At 43.2% G+C, this 14,293-nt stretch overlaps 1 protein-coding gene across 2 annotated transcripts in view; it reads left to right on the forward strand.

Moving 5' to 3' along the window:
- The window catches only part of Pik3r4 (phosphoinositide-3-kinase regulatory subunit 4), a 49,572-nt gene that overhangs the window by 21,441 nt on the left and 13,838 nt on the right, over positions 1 to 14,293 (forward strand). For both annotated transcript variants that reach the window (XM_021206811.2, XM_029543300.1), the window contains exons 8-13: positions 66 to 211; positions 1,700 to 1,903; positions 6,356 to 6,557; positions 7,656 to 7,843; positions 8,407 to 8,617; positions 11,450 to 11,615. In XM_021206811.2, the coding sequence (XP_021062470.1) occupies positions 66 to 211; positions 1,700 to 1,903; positions 6,356 to 6,557; positions 7,656 to 7,843; positions 8,407 to 8,617; positions 11,450 to 11,615 (1,117 nt within the window). The remainder of the gene's footprint in view (positions 1 to 65; positions 212 to 1,699; positions 1,904 to 6,355; positions 6,558 to 7,655; positions 7,844 to 8,406; positions 8,618 to 11,449; positions 11,616 to 14,293) is intronic.

Consider the following 14,293-nt stretch of genomic DNA (forward strand, 5'->3'; position numbering starts at 1 on the left):
CTCTGGCAGTGTGACTAAGGATTTGTGTGACCCTGGTTTGATCTGTTTCCTTTCCTTCCCTTTAGCTCCCTTCCTGTGTCACCCTAATTTGTGGATACGCTATGGCGCTGTGGGATTTATCACGGTGGTAGCTCATCAGATCAGTACTGCTGATGTCTACTGCAAGCTCATGCCGTATCTTGACCCATATATTACACAACCAGTGATACAGGTACACGTGTTCCAGCTTATACCCAGTCCTTTCCCAGTACATCTCTAGAATCCTGTATAGCAAAAGAGCCTTAAATGTAAAAATACATTTTTAGATACCTTTCAAGCAAGTAATGTTTATAAGCTGATTAGTAAGAGAGACACTGTCAGGAGACTTTATGTCACGCCGTGTGGCATGCAGAAAGTCAGAATTCAGTTCCTTTGTGTAATCTTATATCTGCTTTTATTTTTATTCATTTTTAAAGTTTTATTAATTTTAAATTTTTATGTATATGGGTGTTGTATAAGACTACATGGTGCCCAGGGAGGTCAAAAGAGTGTGCTAGATCCCTTAGAACTGGAGTTGCAGACAGTTGTAAACCTCCATGTAAGTGCTGGGGATCGAACCCTGGTCCTCTGGAAGACCATCCAGTGCTCTCTTAACCCTCAGCCATCTCTCCAGCCCCTTGACCAGTTATTTTTTTAGTTTATTAAACACAGTGTTGATCATTGGTTTATAATTTTCAAGGCCAGGATGAAGAATTGAAGAGCTAATTATTTACGTTTTAAAATCTGATCTTTTTAAGTTTTAATTTTGTGTTTATGTGTGTGTCCCTGTATGGGTTTGCACAGAGTACAGTGCTCTCAGAGGACAGAATGGTCTTGGGTCCCCTGGAGCTAGAGTCACATGTGGCTGTGAGCACCCAGCATGGGTGCGAGGGACCCAACTCTGTCCTTTAGGTCTGGGTGTGGTGGTACACACTCACAGTGTCAGTTCCCAAGAGACTGAGGCAGGAGAATTGTGAGTTCATGGCCAGCCTGGGCTACGTAAAGAATCCAACATCAATGTGAATTATATAGTGAGATTCTATCTATCAAAGCCAGGGGCTGGGATATATCTCAGTGGTAGAGCATGTGCCTGCCTACATGTTCAAGCCACTGGCTTCTATCTCCAGCATTGAAATGAAAACCAAGAGTTCTTTTGGTGACTGCTGGTAATAGCCATCCTTTTTATTGTCTATGCATTGACCAGAGAGTGTTTCTAGAGCCAGTAAAAGAAGGAAGTTTTGAACTCTGAGAAGGGTGTGGGTCTGTTGGGAAAACATGAAAACTGAAGGTGGCAAGTCCTGTGGTGGTGCTTGCTAAGATGTCTGGCCAGAGCCTGTGCCTTAGGCCTGTGGCTAAGACCTACAGCTGGCTCGTAGGGCTGAGAAGTATTCTGACCTCCGCAGATCCGGGAAGGCTTGCTCTGACTTGCCAGAGCCTGTGCCTTTGCGTATTAATCATTAGTCTTTCTGCAGGGTGGGCAGAGATAGGTACTTTAGTGGTGATTCTGAAACCCAGAAAATACATAAGCCCTTTAAAGTTGGCTAATGGCCCAGTTTTTTCTCCTAAGAAACCATTATTTTCTTAGAAAATAAATACTTTTGTTAACTTCACCCGAGTTGTGCTTGCTGGGTTTGGAAGTAATTGTTATATGTTGACAGTTGTTTTTCCTTTTCTGATATAGATCGAAAGGAAGCTTGTCCTGCTCAGTGTTCTAAAGGAGCCGGTGAGCCGCTCTATATTTGACTATGCTCTGAGGTCTAAAGACATCGCTAGCTTGTTCAGACATCTTCACATGCGCCAGAAGAAGCGAAATGGCTCTCTTCTTGACTGTCCTCCGCCTGAGGACCCCACCATAGCTCAACTTCTGAAGAAGCTGCTCTCACAGGTGTGTGCCTTCCTCAAGCCTCACGTGTCAGCACGTTTGATGACATGTTAATGTAGCTATTTGGATGTTTAAAATGTTTTTGATTGGGTTATAGTGTGACAAATGAAAAGAAATCTGTCAGTATGTTACATATTCTCTGTGGCATCGAAGCAAAGATAATAGGATAAATCTGAACACTAGTTAGGCTAAGTAAGGAGTCATGGAGACTGCCAGCCTGCTTTTGGGATTGCTGGGAGAATAGAAAGAGCCTTGGATTTAAGTACTGTTTTTGGCTTAGTTCTGTACTTCACCAAAATACAGTGAAGTTCAGCCAGAAGAAAGATTTCAGAATACAGACACATCTCAGTCAAGTTCATACTTCTTACTGTGTGCAAACAGCTGCACTGTCTTGGGTTGAGTAAGCCTGCAGTTTACTGTTGTGTTTAAGTCTGAATTTGGATCAATTAACAAATCGTGTAAAAACCAGAAAGTAACCCTTTTGCTTTATTTGGCATTGGTAGGGCCTCTTTGAAAAGACTAAATTTAGATTCATCTTCCTGTTTTACATGGGATGTGTAGGGCCTAGAGTGAAAATTGGAATAAAAATGCTTCTAAATGAAGACGAATTGCTGGTACTCCATGAGCATGGAAGACTGGGGAAGGCTCTGACGCCCATCGTTAGCGCTGCGAGGTTTTCATAGGGAGAGTGCTTATCAGCCAGGTCTCACCTGAGAAACTTACTCAGTTTTAAAGATTATTATTTTTTTAAAGACAGGGTCTCACCGTGTAGCCCTGGCTGGCTTGAACTCACTTTGTAGACCCCCTGCTGTGGTTAAAGGCATGCGCCACAGTACACATGGCATAGACAGAAGTTGATGAGGTGTAAGTGTTTTCGTCTATTTTGACCTTGAGTATTCATTGATGGTGTTGCTGGGTTGAACTGGGATGCACCCTCCGTTTCTCTTAGCCTTTCTGCTCCCTTCTGATTCCTCAAGTGTCTCCATGGCTATCACTCCCTCAGTATCAGCTGCCATTATCCATCTCATGATAAAATCACTCAACTGTCTGACTTTGGTGCCTCTGAAAGGCAGTGCTTGGTTCAGTTATCATTTTTATTACATTTGTCTGAGTGGAAAAAAGAACAAATTAGCCTGTGTTAAGTTGTTGCTGTTGATAGCATTAGGAGGCTCCCAAGGGTGAGGGACTTATACTCCGATCCGGGGCACTGGCTGCCAGCAGAAGTGGGAGCAGGCCGGCATCTGAGTGCTAATACAAAGAACACAAGCCACTAGCTTCCATTTTGTAAAAATAAACATGAATAGTTGTAGTCTCCTGGCGGCCACAGAGAGCTGGGTATACCTGGAGGGAGAGCTGGGGATGAAGTAAGACAAGGCTCAAAGTTTAATGTTCAGCTCTGAATATATAGGGGGAAACCCAAGGACCCATTCTTTGTTCTGGCTGAATTCTGTTGGCAAAACAAACTCAGCGGGCAGTCTGCTTCTGCAGGAAGCTGTGGATGTGGCAAGACAGGAGAATTCCACCTAGGTCAGAAGACTCCGTCCTAGGTAGGCTAGGTCGGCGGGAGACGGACTGTGGCAAACAATTAAGGTCTGGTTGGCCCATTCAAGGCTGGGGAAAGGACACAAGTAGTCTGCTGCAGTTTCCTGTGCTCTCCGTGTTCTGTGACTGTCCTTAAAGCTAGTCTGAGCAACTTACGTTACCTATGTGTCACAGGCAGAGACAGATGCAGTGCAGCTACCAGTGCTCTCGGGGTGCAGTATGTTTTAAAGCTGTCATTTTAACCTATGCCCATTATTACTGCCCTGCTGCCACACCCCTGCTCAGATTACAAAGCCGGAAGGCCAAGATGACAAGCCTGTTTGAGTTTGATAGACACATGAAGAAGCCCATGTGTAGCAACTCTCTTGGACACATTTACTCGTTTTCATTGGTTTTGGCCCTTACTGCATCATTAGCAAAGACTTGGATCCCGGGGAGACTTTAGAGGTAGAATTTAAGTTCTCATTCCTAAGAAGAAAGAGCTGTAGCCTTCCTCAGTGAGCGCTCTAAACTCCTCTATCTTGGGGCTCAGCCCTTCTTTGCACAGCTCTGTACTTGAGGTGTGTTACTCATAGAGTGGGCTTCTCTAGGACAGCCTGGTGCTGCTGTGGAGCATACATTCTGGGGCTGAGATAGCAGGCTTGAGCGCACCTTTGTAATAGCTGTCGTGTGGGACTTGTTCGGCAGGATACATCATCAGGAGGTGACACGGGCAGGAATGCTCTAGTTAGATCTCCTAAGAACTCTGCTTTGCGTCCATTCAATTAGGGGCTGTACAGGACACAGGCTGGTTCGTTCCACTCCTTACTTAAAACAACCAAACAGAAAAACCATACAACTTAAACCTTTTGACTGCATGCAAGTGCAGATACAAGTGCAAAATTGACACAGCAGAGAAGATGCATAATAAAACACAAGTTTTTCTACCATCGCCCCGTTGGCAGCCATCTAGCCTTTCTTGGTTCCTTGTGACTTTGATGTTAGTGCTGAATTCCTTTACATAATATTGGGCTTGGTCTGTTGTACTTGGAGTCGTCTTCATCCTTGCAGTGTGGCTTTCAAGCTTTGAAAAGGATAGGTCCAGAGCACACTCTATACAGCCCATTTAGCCCCACCAACACGAGACTCTGTGGACACAGCAGACGATGATCTCGGTTTCTAAAGGTCTGTCACCTTTGGCAGATAGAAGCACTGACTGTTTTGGTAATTATTTGGTCTGCTGCTTTGCTGTTGCTCTCTTCCTTGCCTGGATGCATGTACAGTTTAATTTTCAGCCAAAGACTTGAGAACATCCCCTCCTCCAGTCCCCACCCTTCTTCTCCAAAGTGCTGTGTGCATGGCTTTCTCCAGTCCTCTTCCCCTTTTGCATTAACATTTGTAGCATTCATAAACTCAGATCTGCTGCATGCTGAGTTCCTTTTCCATGGCCGTGGCCTGGAAACTTTCCAGAAACAATTCTGGAGAGCTGCAAGAGCAGGACTGGTCTCTGCCTTAGGGATTGAAGTCTGCTGAATGTTAAGTGCTGGGTGAGTAATGTTACTCTATCCGGCCGTCCACAGAAGCGGTGGCGTGCTGAGTGCAGGGCAGTGGATGCTATTACTCCATCAGCCAGAACCCTGTTACGTGCGCCATGAGCACTGCTTTGTAACTTAGCCTTGGTTCAGACTGCATAGAGCCTTTAAGAGAGAACTGAAGTCCAACCATGTTTTGTCTGCTGCTCCTTAGGTGTGGTGTGTATTCTCATCTTATGGTTGTCTTTAACTGACCTCAGTGATGTCTTGTGGGCTGTGCTGCACAGCTTTTTCTCTTGTTGATAATGAATATTTTGAGTGTTTGGTAAGTTAGTTTGTTTGAGTCAGGATGTCTTTGTAGCCCAGTAGATTGAATTTACAGTCTTTGGCCTTGAGTGCTGGGGTTACAGGGTGAACCCCCATGTCTAGCCTGGGTATTTGATTTTTAAGTTTTGTCTATTTATTATTTTTTTATTTATGTGTGTGTTTCTGTTTGTCAATGATTGTGTGCTATGTGTGTGCAGGTGCTGTGGAGGCCAAAAGAGGGCACTAGGTTCTCTGGACCTGAAGTTAGAACCACCACAGAAGTTGTGAGCTACCAGATGTGGGTGTTGGGAACTAAGCTTGGGTCCTCCTAAGAGCAGCAAATGCTCCTCACAGCTGAGCCAGCTCTCAAGGCCCATGCTTGCTTTTTTAAAAATACAATTATAATTGCTATATTAAAATTTTCTTTTCTTTGTATAGCTTATAGGGAATTTTCAGTGCGGACATTATAAAACTTCATAAAAGGGCTAGAATGATGGCTCAGCAGTAATGGTTGCCTATTGCTCTCTCAGAGGACTTGAATCAATTCCCAGCTTCCACATGGAAGCTTAGAACCATTTGCAACTCTGCTTCCAAGAGATGCCCTCTTCTGCCTTGCATGGACACCAGGCATGCATGTGGTGCTCATGCATTCAATATGCAGGCAAAACACTCACAAAATAAATCTAAAAAATACTGTTTTAAAAAAACTTGACAAACGTCTTCATTCCAATAGTTTGCTGGTGTGTTTCTTTTGATTTTCTGTATTTCCCAGGCGAATAATGCGTGAAGTAGTTGTTAAACAGCAGGCGTCTCACTTGTTTTTATCGCATTTTGAACATCTGTGTTTTTCTTGCCTTACTGGGGTCATAGAACCTATGATACAGTATGGTCAACAGAATTTGAGGTATAAAGCTAACATGAAGAAAATACCCATGCAGAGTACTCCGGAAGAGCTGGGGCACTCTCCTCTTCTCCTGCATAGCCTTCTCATTTTTCAGTATAAGTTGGAGTTGAATCTTCATCTGTTAGTCATCCTGCGACCTGTTGTTTCTTTCTTTTAAATCAACCCAAATTACCTGGTTTAATTTGATTTTAGGGGATGACTGAAGAAGAGGAAGATAAACTTCTGGCACTGAAGGACTTCATGATGAAATCAAATCGAGCAAAAGCTAATGCAGTCGACCAGAGCCACCTCCACGACAGCAGCCAGAAAGGTGTGATCGACTTGGCTGCTTTAGGCATCACTGGGAGACAAGTTGATCTTGTTAAAACCAAACAAGAACCAGATGAGAAACGTGGTTAGTACATCAGTGTGTGCATCTTGCTAATATTAGTATTTTACAAGGCTGGTTTTAAGTTAATTCATAGTAAGTACACCCTCCCCACTTCCCCACTGAAGTGCAGTGACTCAGCTCCTTAGTAGGTAGACACAGGAGAGGGAAAGTAGTGCAGTGGGGCCACAGTTGAGAGCCCAGGGGATCCGCATAGGTCACAGCTCTGTGACTAGGGAAGGCCAGTCCCCAGCTCTCCACCTGTAAACCAGATGCCTCCTGAGGAAGGGACAATTCAAGTGCTGTCTTCTAATCCGAAGCTGCTGACTCAAGGCCAGCCTGTTTAAAACCAGATACAAGCTTCTAGATTATTGATAGGTAATGCCCAATGGATTTAAAATAAACAATGAAATACAAAAGAGTGGAGGCCAAAGAATCCTTAGTTATTTGGCAACTAGATATCTGGAACTATCAGCCCGTGTACCACTGACATAGATTGTGTGAGGCTCATAAGATCTTGTGCACACTCTTTTCTGCTGCTATAGTTCACTGTGGAGTATATGCCTTTAAGATTCTCCCTGCCCTATATCATATTTGAGGGTAGCAAATGAATTTTATTGAAGTAAGTTTGAGGATAAAGTATTTGCAACTTAATTACTAATGGCTTACATGCAAAGCTCCCATAAAGATCAGTAAGACAAAAAACCAAGCACTCCACAGGAAAAAGGGAGAAGGATTTACGCATGTAATTGGTAGGCCAAAATACATATAAATTAACACATGTAATTGGTAGGCCAAAATACATATAAATTAAATGTAAGTAATTAAATAAATGCAAATGAAAACCTCCATTTTCTACCTGGATGAGCATAGGCGGACAGTTCCTAGTGTCAGCCCAGATGTAGGTGACTATATGCTGAGGTTATAAGTTGAGCAGACCCGTATCTTTATACCTGTATACAGGCATACCCATATCTTCATACATGTATACAGGGACATAGAGCTGAATAAAATGGAGCTGCAAAGGAACACACAGAAGTAGGGTCCATCGTGTTCCTTTATAAATAGAGAATAAACCATGTTGGTTTTACCTTCAGACTAACTGTCCCAAATATGTTTTCATAGCTAGAAAACATGTGAAACAAGACTCCAATGTAAATGAAGAGTGGAAAAGCATGTTTGGGTCATTGGAGCCACCGAATATCCCACAGGCCCTGCCTAAAACCAGTGACCATGAGGTCGTTCAGCCTGGGAAGCCGCCTCGCTCTGAGTCCTCTGCTGGTATCTGTGTTCCTTTGTCAACGTCTCCACAGGTACTGTCATGCACGCAGTCATCATCCTCACATCTGAGTGTTGCTCTGCTGTTTTGTATGTAAAAGACTGTGCTATAGAGAAATCAAGATGGCTTCTGACTGGTTTATATTTTATAGCCGAGAGAGACCCAGTTACTTAAGCACTGAGAAAGTCACTCATCTGAGACCCTTACCAATAAACAAACTGAAATTGGGTTAAAGACCCAAACTAAGATCATAACTAGACTAGAGAACATCTTTTAAAACTTAAAATATTTTTATTCTTCCTTTAATGTAACAAAAAAGCAAAAATATTTGGGAGTGAATTTCCAAATTGTCTGTGCATGTTAAATATAATGGCTTGGATGTATTTGAAGTGAGTTTGTAATTTAAGACAGCTGTACCCCCACCAGTAATATTTTAATTAAAAGATATTGACTTAGATCAGTTGAAATCCCATTTATTCTTTTAGCCCGAGTTACTAGTATTTTTTAAAGGATGAGAAACTGGTATAATGGATAGATACCACATGGTATTTCTTAAATATACCTTGCTCTGACACAGGGATCTGTACTGTGTCTCAGGTTTCAGAAGTAGCACATATCCCGAGTAAGAAGCCTGTGATTCCGGTCGTAAGTAGCACAGTCCTTCCGTCCACTTACCAGATCCGGATCACCACTTGCAAGACTGAACTTCAACAGCTCATACAGCAGAAGCGGGAGCAGTGCAATGCGGAGCGCATAGCCAAGCAGATGATGGAGAATGCCGAGTGGGAGAGCAAGCCACCTCCACCTGGTGAGTGCTGTGTTCCTGCCCCTTTGCCTGGAGCCCGGTCCTGAGTCAGATTAAGCATCCCTAGTCCAAAAATCCAAAATCCCTCAGCTTAAAAATTTAGGAGTTGCTGGGCACACACCTTTAATCCGAGCACTTGGGAGGCAGAGGCAGGCGGATATTTGAGTTCGAGGCCAGCCTGATCTACAAAGTGAGTTCCAGGGCTATACAGAGAAACCCTGTCTCAAAAAAAAAAAAAAAAAGTTTAGGAGCTTTAGCATTTCTGACAACAAGCTTTGGTTAGGGAGGCACGTGAAAATCTCTGACACCTAAACCTCTGTGCTCACAGGAGCATTGGAAAGCGCTCTTCAGCCTACACTAGGCAGTATGGACTTTAATAGACCGGGAGTAAGAGCAGCTCAGCTGTGAAGCCCAGAGCAAGAAGCAGTAGGTAGATAGAATCCTGAAGTCATTATGTGTGGACTTAGGGTCTTTAGCTTTGATTGCCACTTAATCCCATTCAGGCCAGTCACTTGATTGAGCCTGTCTGTGCTTCCTGTTTCCTGGTTGTTGCCAGGGGCTGGGCAGACGTGGAGTTGTGTCCCTCTACACTTTCATGGTGCTCTCCTTGAACACCAGGCTTCTAGGGGTAAACTCCTGCTTTTAGTTATTACAGCGTTTACTCTCTGGTTAATGTCACTTAAGAAAAGGTCAGACATTCTGTAAACATGGAGACTTTTGGAAAGAACAGAATAACTTACAACACCAGCATTGAGCTAATTATTGACAGTAAGAGTTTGATGAAATGGTCTGGAGAGATGGCTCAGCAGTTAAAAGCACTGGCACCCACATGGTAGCTCACAACTATTTGTGACTTCAGTTCCAGCAGCTCCAACCTACTCTCTGACCTCTTTGGGCACCAGGCATGCGTTTGGTGTACAGACATGCAGCTAAAGCACACATGCACGTAAAACAAAATGAAACACCAAAACTAAAGGAATTTGGTAAAATCGTTCCTATATTTGGTGGGGATCTAAAGGAAATGGAGTGATTGTTGGTTTGGAGTGTGCTCCCCTTGTTCTAGCAGCCTGCTTTATACAGCGCGCCAGAGCTGCTCTTTAATTCTCTGTGTGTAGATTTTTTTTAAAAATTAATGAGTTTTAATATTTTAGCTGTAATAATATAAACTTATCTTTAAAACTCTGAGAACTGCACAGTGTATTTACATTTAGATTTTGCAAAGGTCACAGGAATTCCCACGAGCTTTGATGTGGACTCGGGAAGTACTGGCTCAAGCCACTTGAAGGTTTAAAGATCTAGAAAATATTTTGAAGTGCTAAGCAGAACGTAGTCAGATGCTTCTATCAGAATGAGTATCCTGGAATGTTCCAGCTATTTCTGTGATGGAAGCTAATGCCACTTAACCTGACAGATCTGCTTGAAAACATACCAAGATGACTGCACACAATCTTGTTTTATGATCCTCTCTTCATAGGTACATTTTATACGTTACACATTTTGTTCAGTAAGCACAGAAGTGCACACTGACTGCTCAATTCTCGTTTTTTTCTTCTCTCCACACTTGAGCAGTTGTATAAGATACTCAGCCAATCTGTAAAGCGTGTAGACCTCATGGTACCTCAGACTGAGTGTACCCTTCCTAGCAATTATGTTCAGCCGGGGTTCCCACTTGGGTGACTTAGCAATCCATCGGGAAATGAGTTTTTAATGTTGAGTAAGTCACATTTGGCAGGAATCTAAATTTCATTTTTGCCTCTTGGTAAGCAGTCATTCTAAAGTGACATTGAACCACTCGGACACAGTGGTAACTCCCACAGTAGGCCTGGTCTTCAGCAGAGCTTCTTGGTTTATTTTAAAATCAAGTAATATTAAATGTATAAAATGTTAAACTTCAGTTACACAAGCTGTGTATAAATGTTGAAGATGGCTATATGCAGGAACCTGTGCTGGGCACATAAGGCATTCATTGCAGGATGAAACATGAGTTTTTGTCACAGAACATGGATACATGAGAAAATATGCATAATACAGAAAATGATAGATGCCATTTAAAATGTACTAGGAAGTCTGTACATTCTGAGGCTGTCACTCCTCATTCTAGCGTGATTGTACTGTAGAAGTGATTGCAGACAAAGACGAAATTAGCAATCTGGGTGGTTTGCTTTTTTTGTTTTGTTTTGTTTTGGTACAGGGTCTCTCTAAGTAGCCCTGGCTTCTCTGGAACTTGCTCTAAAGACCAGGCTGGCCTTTTCTGCCTCTTGACTGCTGGGAAGAAAGGCGTGTGCCACCGTGCCCAGCTGACATCTGGGTGGTCATGAGGCCTGGGGTGGTGTGGGACCCACACATGTTATTTATGTGCATAGCTACCCTCTTGAGTGAAGTGATCTATCCCCATGGTATAGCTGAGAAGTTGAAAGCTCTGTGAAGTTCAGTCATTTCCTGGGTCACTCTAATGTCGCAGGCTAGGGTTTTGCAACTTTCTTGCTTAGAAAGTGGCCTCCAAGCTGTTTGTCTAGGCTCGGATGGTCACACCCCATGTCTCTAAATCAGCAGTCAGGGTTTCTGAGGGATAAGTGACTGCTGTGTCTCTCAGACGCTGAAAAGGGCCCCGAGGTAGAGGCCTTCTGAAGCTGTATGAGCAGTACTTAATTGCCACCCTGGTATCTTAGTCAGTACTGTGTCATGGTCCAGTAGACCCCTCTGGATGGGCTAGTCAGGGGACCGTTGATTAGTTCTTATGAGTGCCCTGAAGTTAGTAGTTGAGAATTATAGCTAGAGGGTGATGTGGTATTGTGTCTTTCAGCCACAGTTTAAGATCCTTTCGCTTTTTCTCAGGGTGGCGTCCTAAAGGGCTACTAGTTGCACATCTTCATGAGCACAAATCTGCAGTGAATCGCATCAGAGTCTCTGATGAACACTTACTTTTTGCAACATGTTCAAATGATGGCACAGTGAAGATCTGGAACAGTCAGAAGATGGAGGGGAAGACCACCACAACGCGGTAAGGTGGTAATGGGTCAGCCAATCCAGCTATGATCCAGCTACGTCAGCAGTGCTTAGAGTGCTTTCTCTGTATCAGAGCTGCTTAGTTAGGGCTGTGTGGACCAGAGGCTGGCCATCTGGTAGGATGTGAGACAGCAGAAGCTGTAAATAAGTGAAGTATTGAAACGATCCTGTTAGATGACAGGGGATGGGGAACATAGGTGGGGGCTGAACTTGTCAGTAAGCTGTCCATAGACACTGCCTTACAGAGAAACATGGATTCAAGGAATGAATTGCAAGAAGGGAGAAAGAGCCACACGGGAATGTTGAATGTTCTGGGCTGAGTCCTGGGGCTCTGGGGTGGGGTGGGGACCTGGTCATCATGCCTGATAGAAAGTTTGGTGTAACCTGAGCAGAACAGGCAAGCAGGAGAGAAGTGGGACGGTCCAGTTTTGTGGACTTTGAAGGCTCTTGTGAAGGACTTAGACTTTGAAAGAGAGGGGGTCTTTGGAAGGTTGTGACAGAGGAGAGCTAAGATCTATGATGCCATAGGAATGGCTCTGACTGAGCTGATGACAGGATGATGGTGGTAAGGCAACAGAGTGGGAACGCCCATCACTGTGATTGCAGGGATGGGGCGTGGCACCAGCTAGGGTGGCAGCGGCGTGAGCAGTGTGAGTGACCAGGCTGTGTGTGTGTGTGTGTTGATGGCTGATTAGATGCAAAGGGTGTGACATAAGTTTTCAATTAGCAATAATCGTACCTCTAAGCCTCATTGGCTGTGATTCTGCTACTGTGCAAAGCTGGGTGTGACACGAGTGACAAGACCATGGGCCAGCTGGCTGCATCAGGACAGCAGGACTCCATTGCTCTGGAACCTTGTCATTTGTGACCAGTGTCCTTGAGAGTCTGAGTGACCAGATTGTGAATTCGATAAATGTGGTATTATAAGGTTTGGGTGACGTCATATGTCTGTTCCTCCCTTGCTTGAGGTTTTCTTCCTCCCCGTCTCTGTCACTCATGCCTAAGTCTTCCAACTTCCTGTTTGCTCTCTGCCTAATTGGTTCTTCCAGAAGACCTACTATAAATCAGAGTGAATCTCATCTACACTGAAAAGATGTAGGCAACGCTCTGCTGCTCTTCTTGTTATCAGTTCATTGAGCATAATTAAAGTGAGATCAAATCAAATACCCTTGGCTCTAAAGTAACATAAACGTCTGCTTTGTATTTACCAGCCCAGTAGGATGGGGGTTAGCTGTGTGTCTGTTTAAAGGGCTCTGTGCTTTCACATTATACCTGTTTCTGTGTTCATTCTCTCTTGGCATTGCATTAAATCGAATATAAATGAAAAGCCAGTAAAAGCAACATAGGTGTATGTAGCAATTTTATTTTATTTTTTTACTTTTTGTCTTGTATAGATATTTTTTTTTAAAATCAACATTTTGTAGGAATTTTAAACATCCAAGAAAGTTGTTTGATCCTCAGCAATACTTACCCTGGGCTTATAACACAGCACATTAAAATACTCCATAATAGTAGTTGACTAGAGAAAGGAGAGAAGAATATAATATTAAAGCAAAGTTTTGTGTGTTTAAATTAAGTTAGCATTATTTAATTTTAAAAAAGATATTACCTATATTTCTCTGTAACATCTTAAAAGCTTAGAAACTTTAAGTAAAATTCAAAAACAAGGAAATTAAAATGCTATTCTAAAAAAATATTGAATACAAAAGAAAGCAGCAGTGGAAAGTACCCAGTTAAGACCAGGAATAAATAGAAAAATGTCAGATGTAAGTTGTCCCTATCAGTAACCACAGAGGCTCATCAGGAGGCAAAGGAGGCAGAAAGAGGGAAACAGTTGGGGTCACTTTCTGCTACTCAGAAAGAGACATATTAAATTCAAAGGCAGGAATGGGTGGAAAGGATCAGAAAGACAAACTTCACACCCCAGGGAGTGGTAAGGAAGAGAAGCTCAGAGGAACTCTCCTGGGGACAGACAACTTCCCATAAAAGCTCGTCCATCAGGAAGGCAGGACAGTTATAAACACTGGCACCTAATAAAATACGTGAAGCAAAAATTGACAGCTTAACTGCAATAGCAGGAGACTTTAAGATCCCATTTGCAGTGAGGATGGAACCAGTAATATAAGAACAGCACGGAAATAGAGGCGAACACAGTCACTGAAAAGCGATCCTATCTGACAGTGAGCAACACTAGAATGCAAGTTTTGACATGTCCATAGAATATTTTCCAGACTACACCATGCATTAGCTCATAAAAGAAGCATCAATAAATATAAAAATACTGAGGTGTATAAAGTATATCCCCCAACTGTAGTGGAAAGAAATCAGGTATTGGCAACAGAGAGGGATTTGAGATTCCTAGGTAAGTGGAGATGAAGCACTGTGTGGCTGATAGCTGGCAGTTCAAAGGAAAGACTTTGAGCCTAATTAAAATGAAAACACAGCATCCTGACAGATGGGAGCAGGACCACAGGCATGTTAGGACATGTCTACCTGTAGGTGTTAATCTGTGTTTCTTCTTAAAAAGATGTGAGATCAGCAGTTCAGCTCTAATAAGTCAGTAAGAGGAGACGAGACCTAACCCAGAAGAGGAAGGAAAAGACTAAAGAGGAAACAGGCGAGATAGTGGGAACACAGGAATAACCATGAGATAGTGGGAACACAGGAATGACC

The sequence above is a fragment of the Mus pahari genome, chromosome 10, assembly GCF_900095145.1.
Source record: "Mus pahari chromosome 10, PAHARI_EIJ_v1.1, whole genome shotgun sequence".
Classification (NCBI taxonomy): domain Eukaryota; kingdom Metazoa; phylum Chordata; class Mammalia; order Rodentia; family Muridae; genus Mus; species Mus pahari.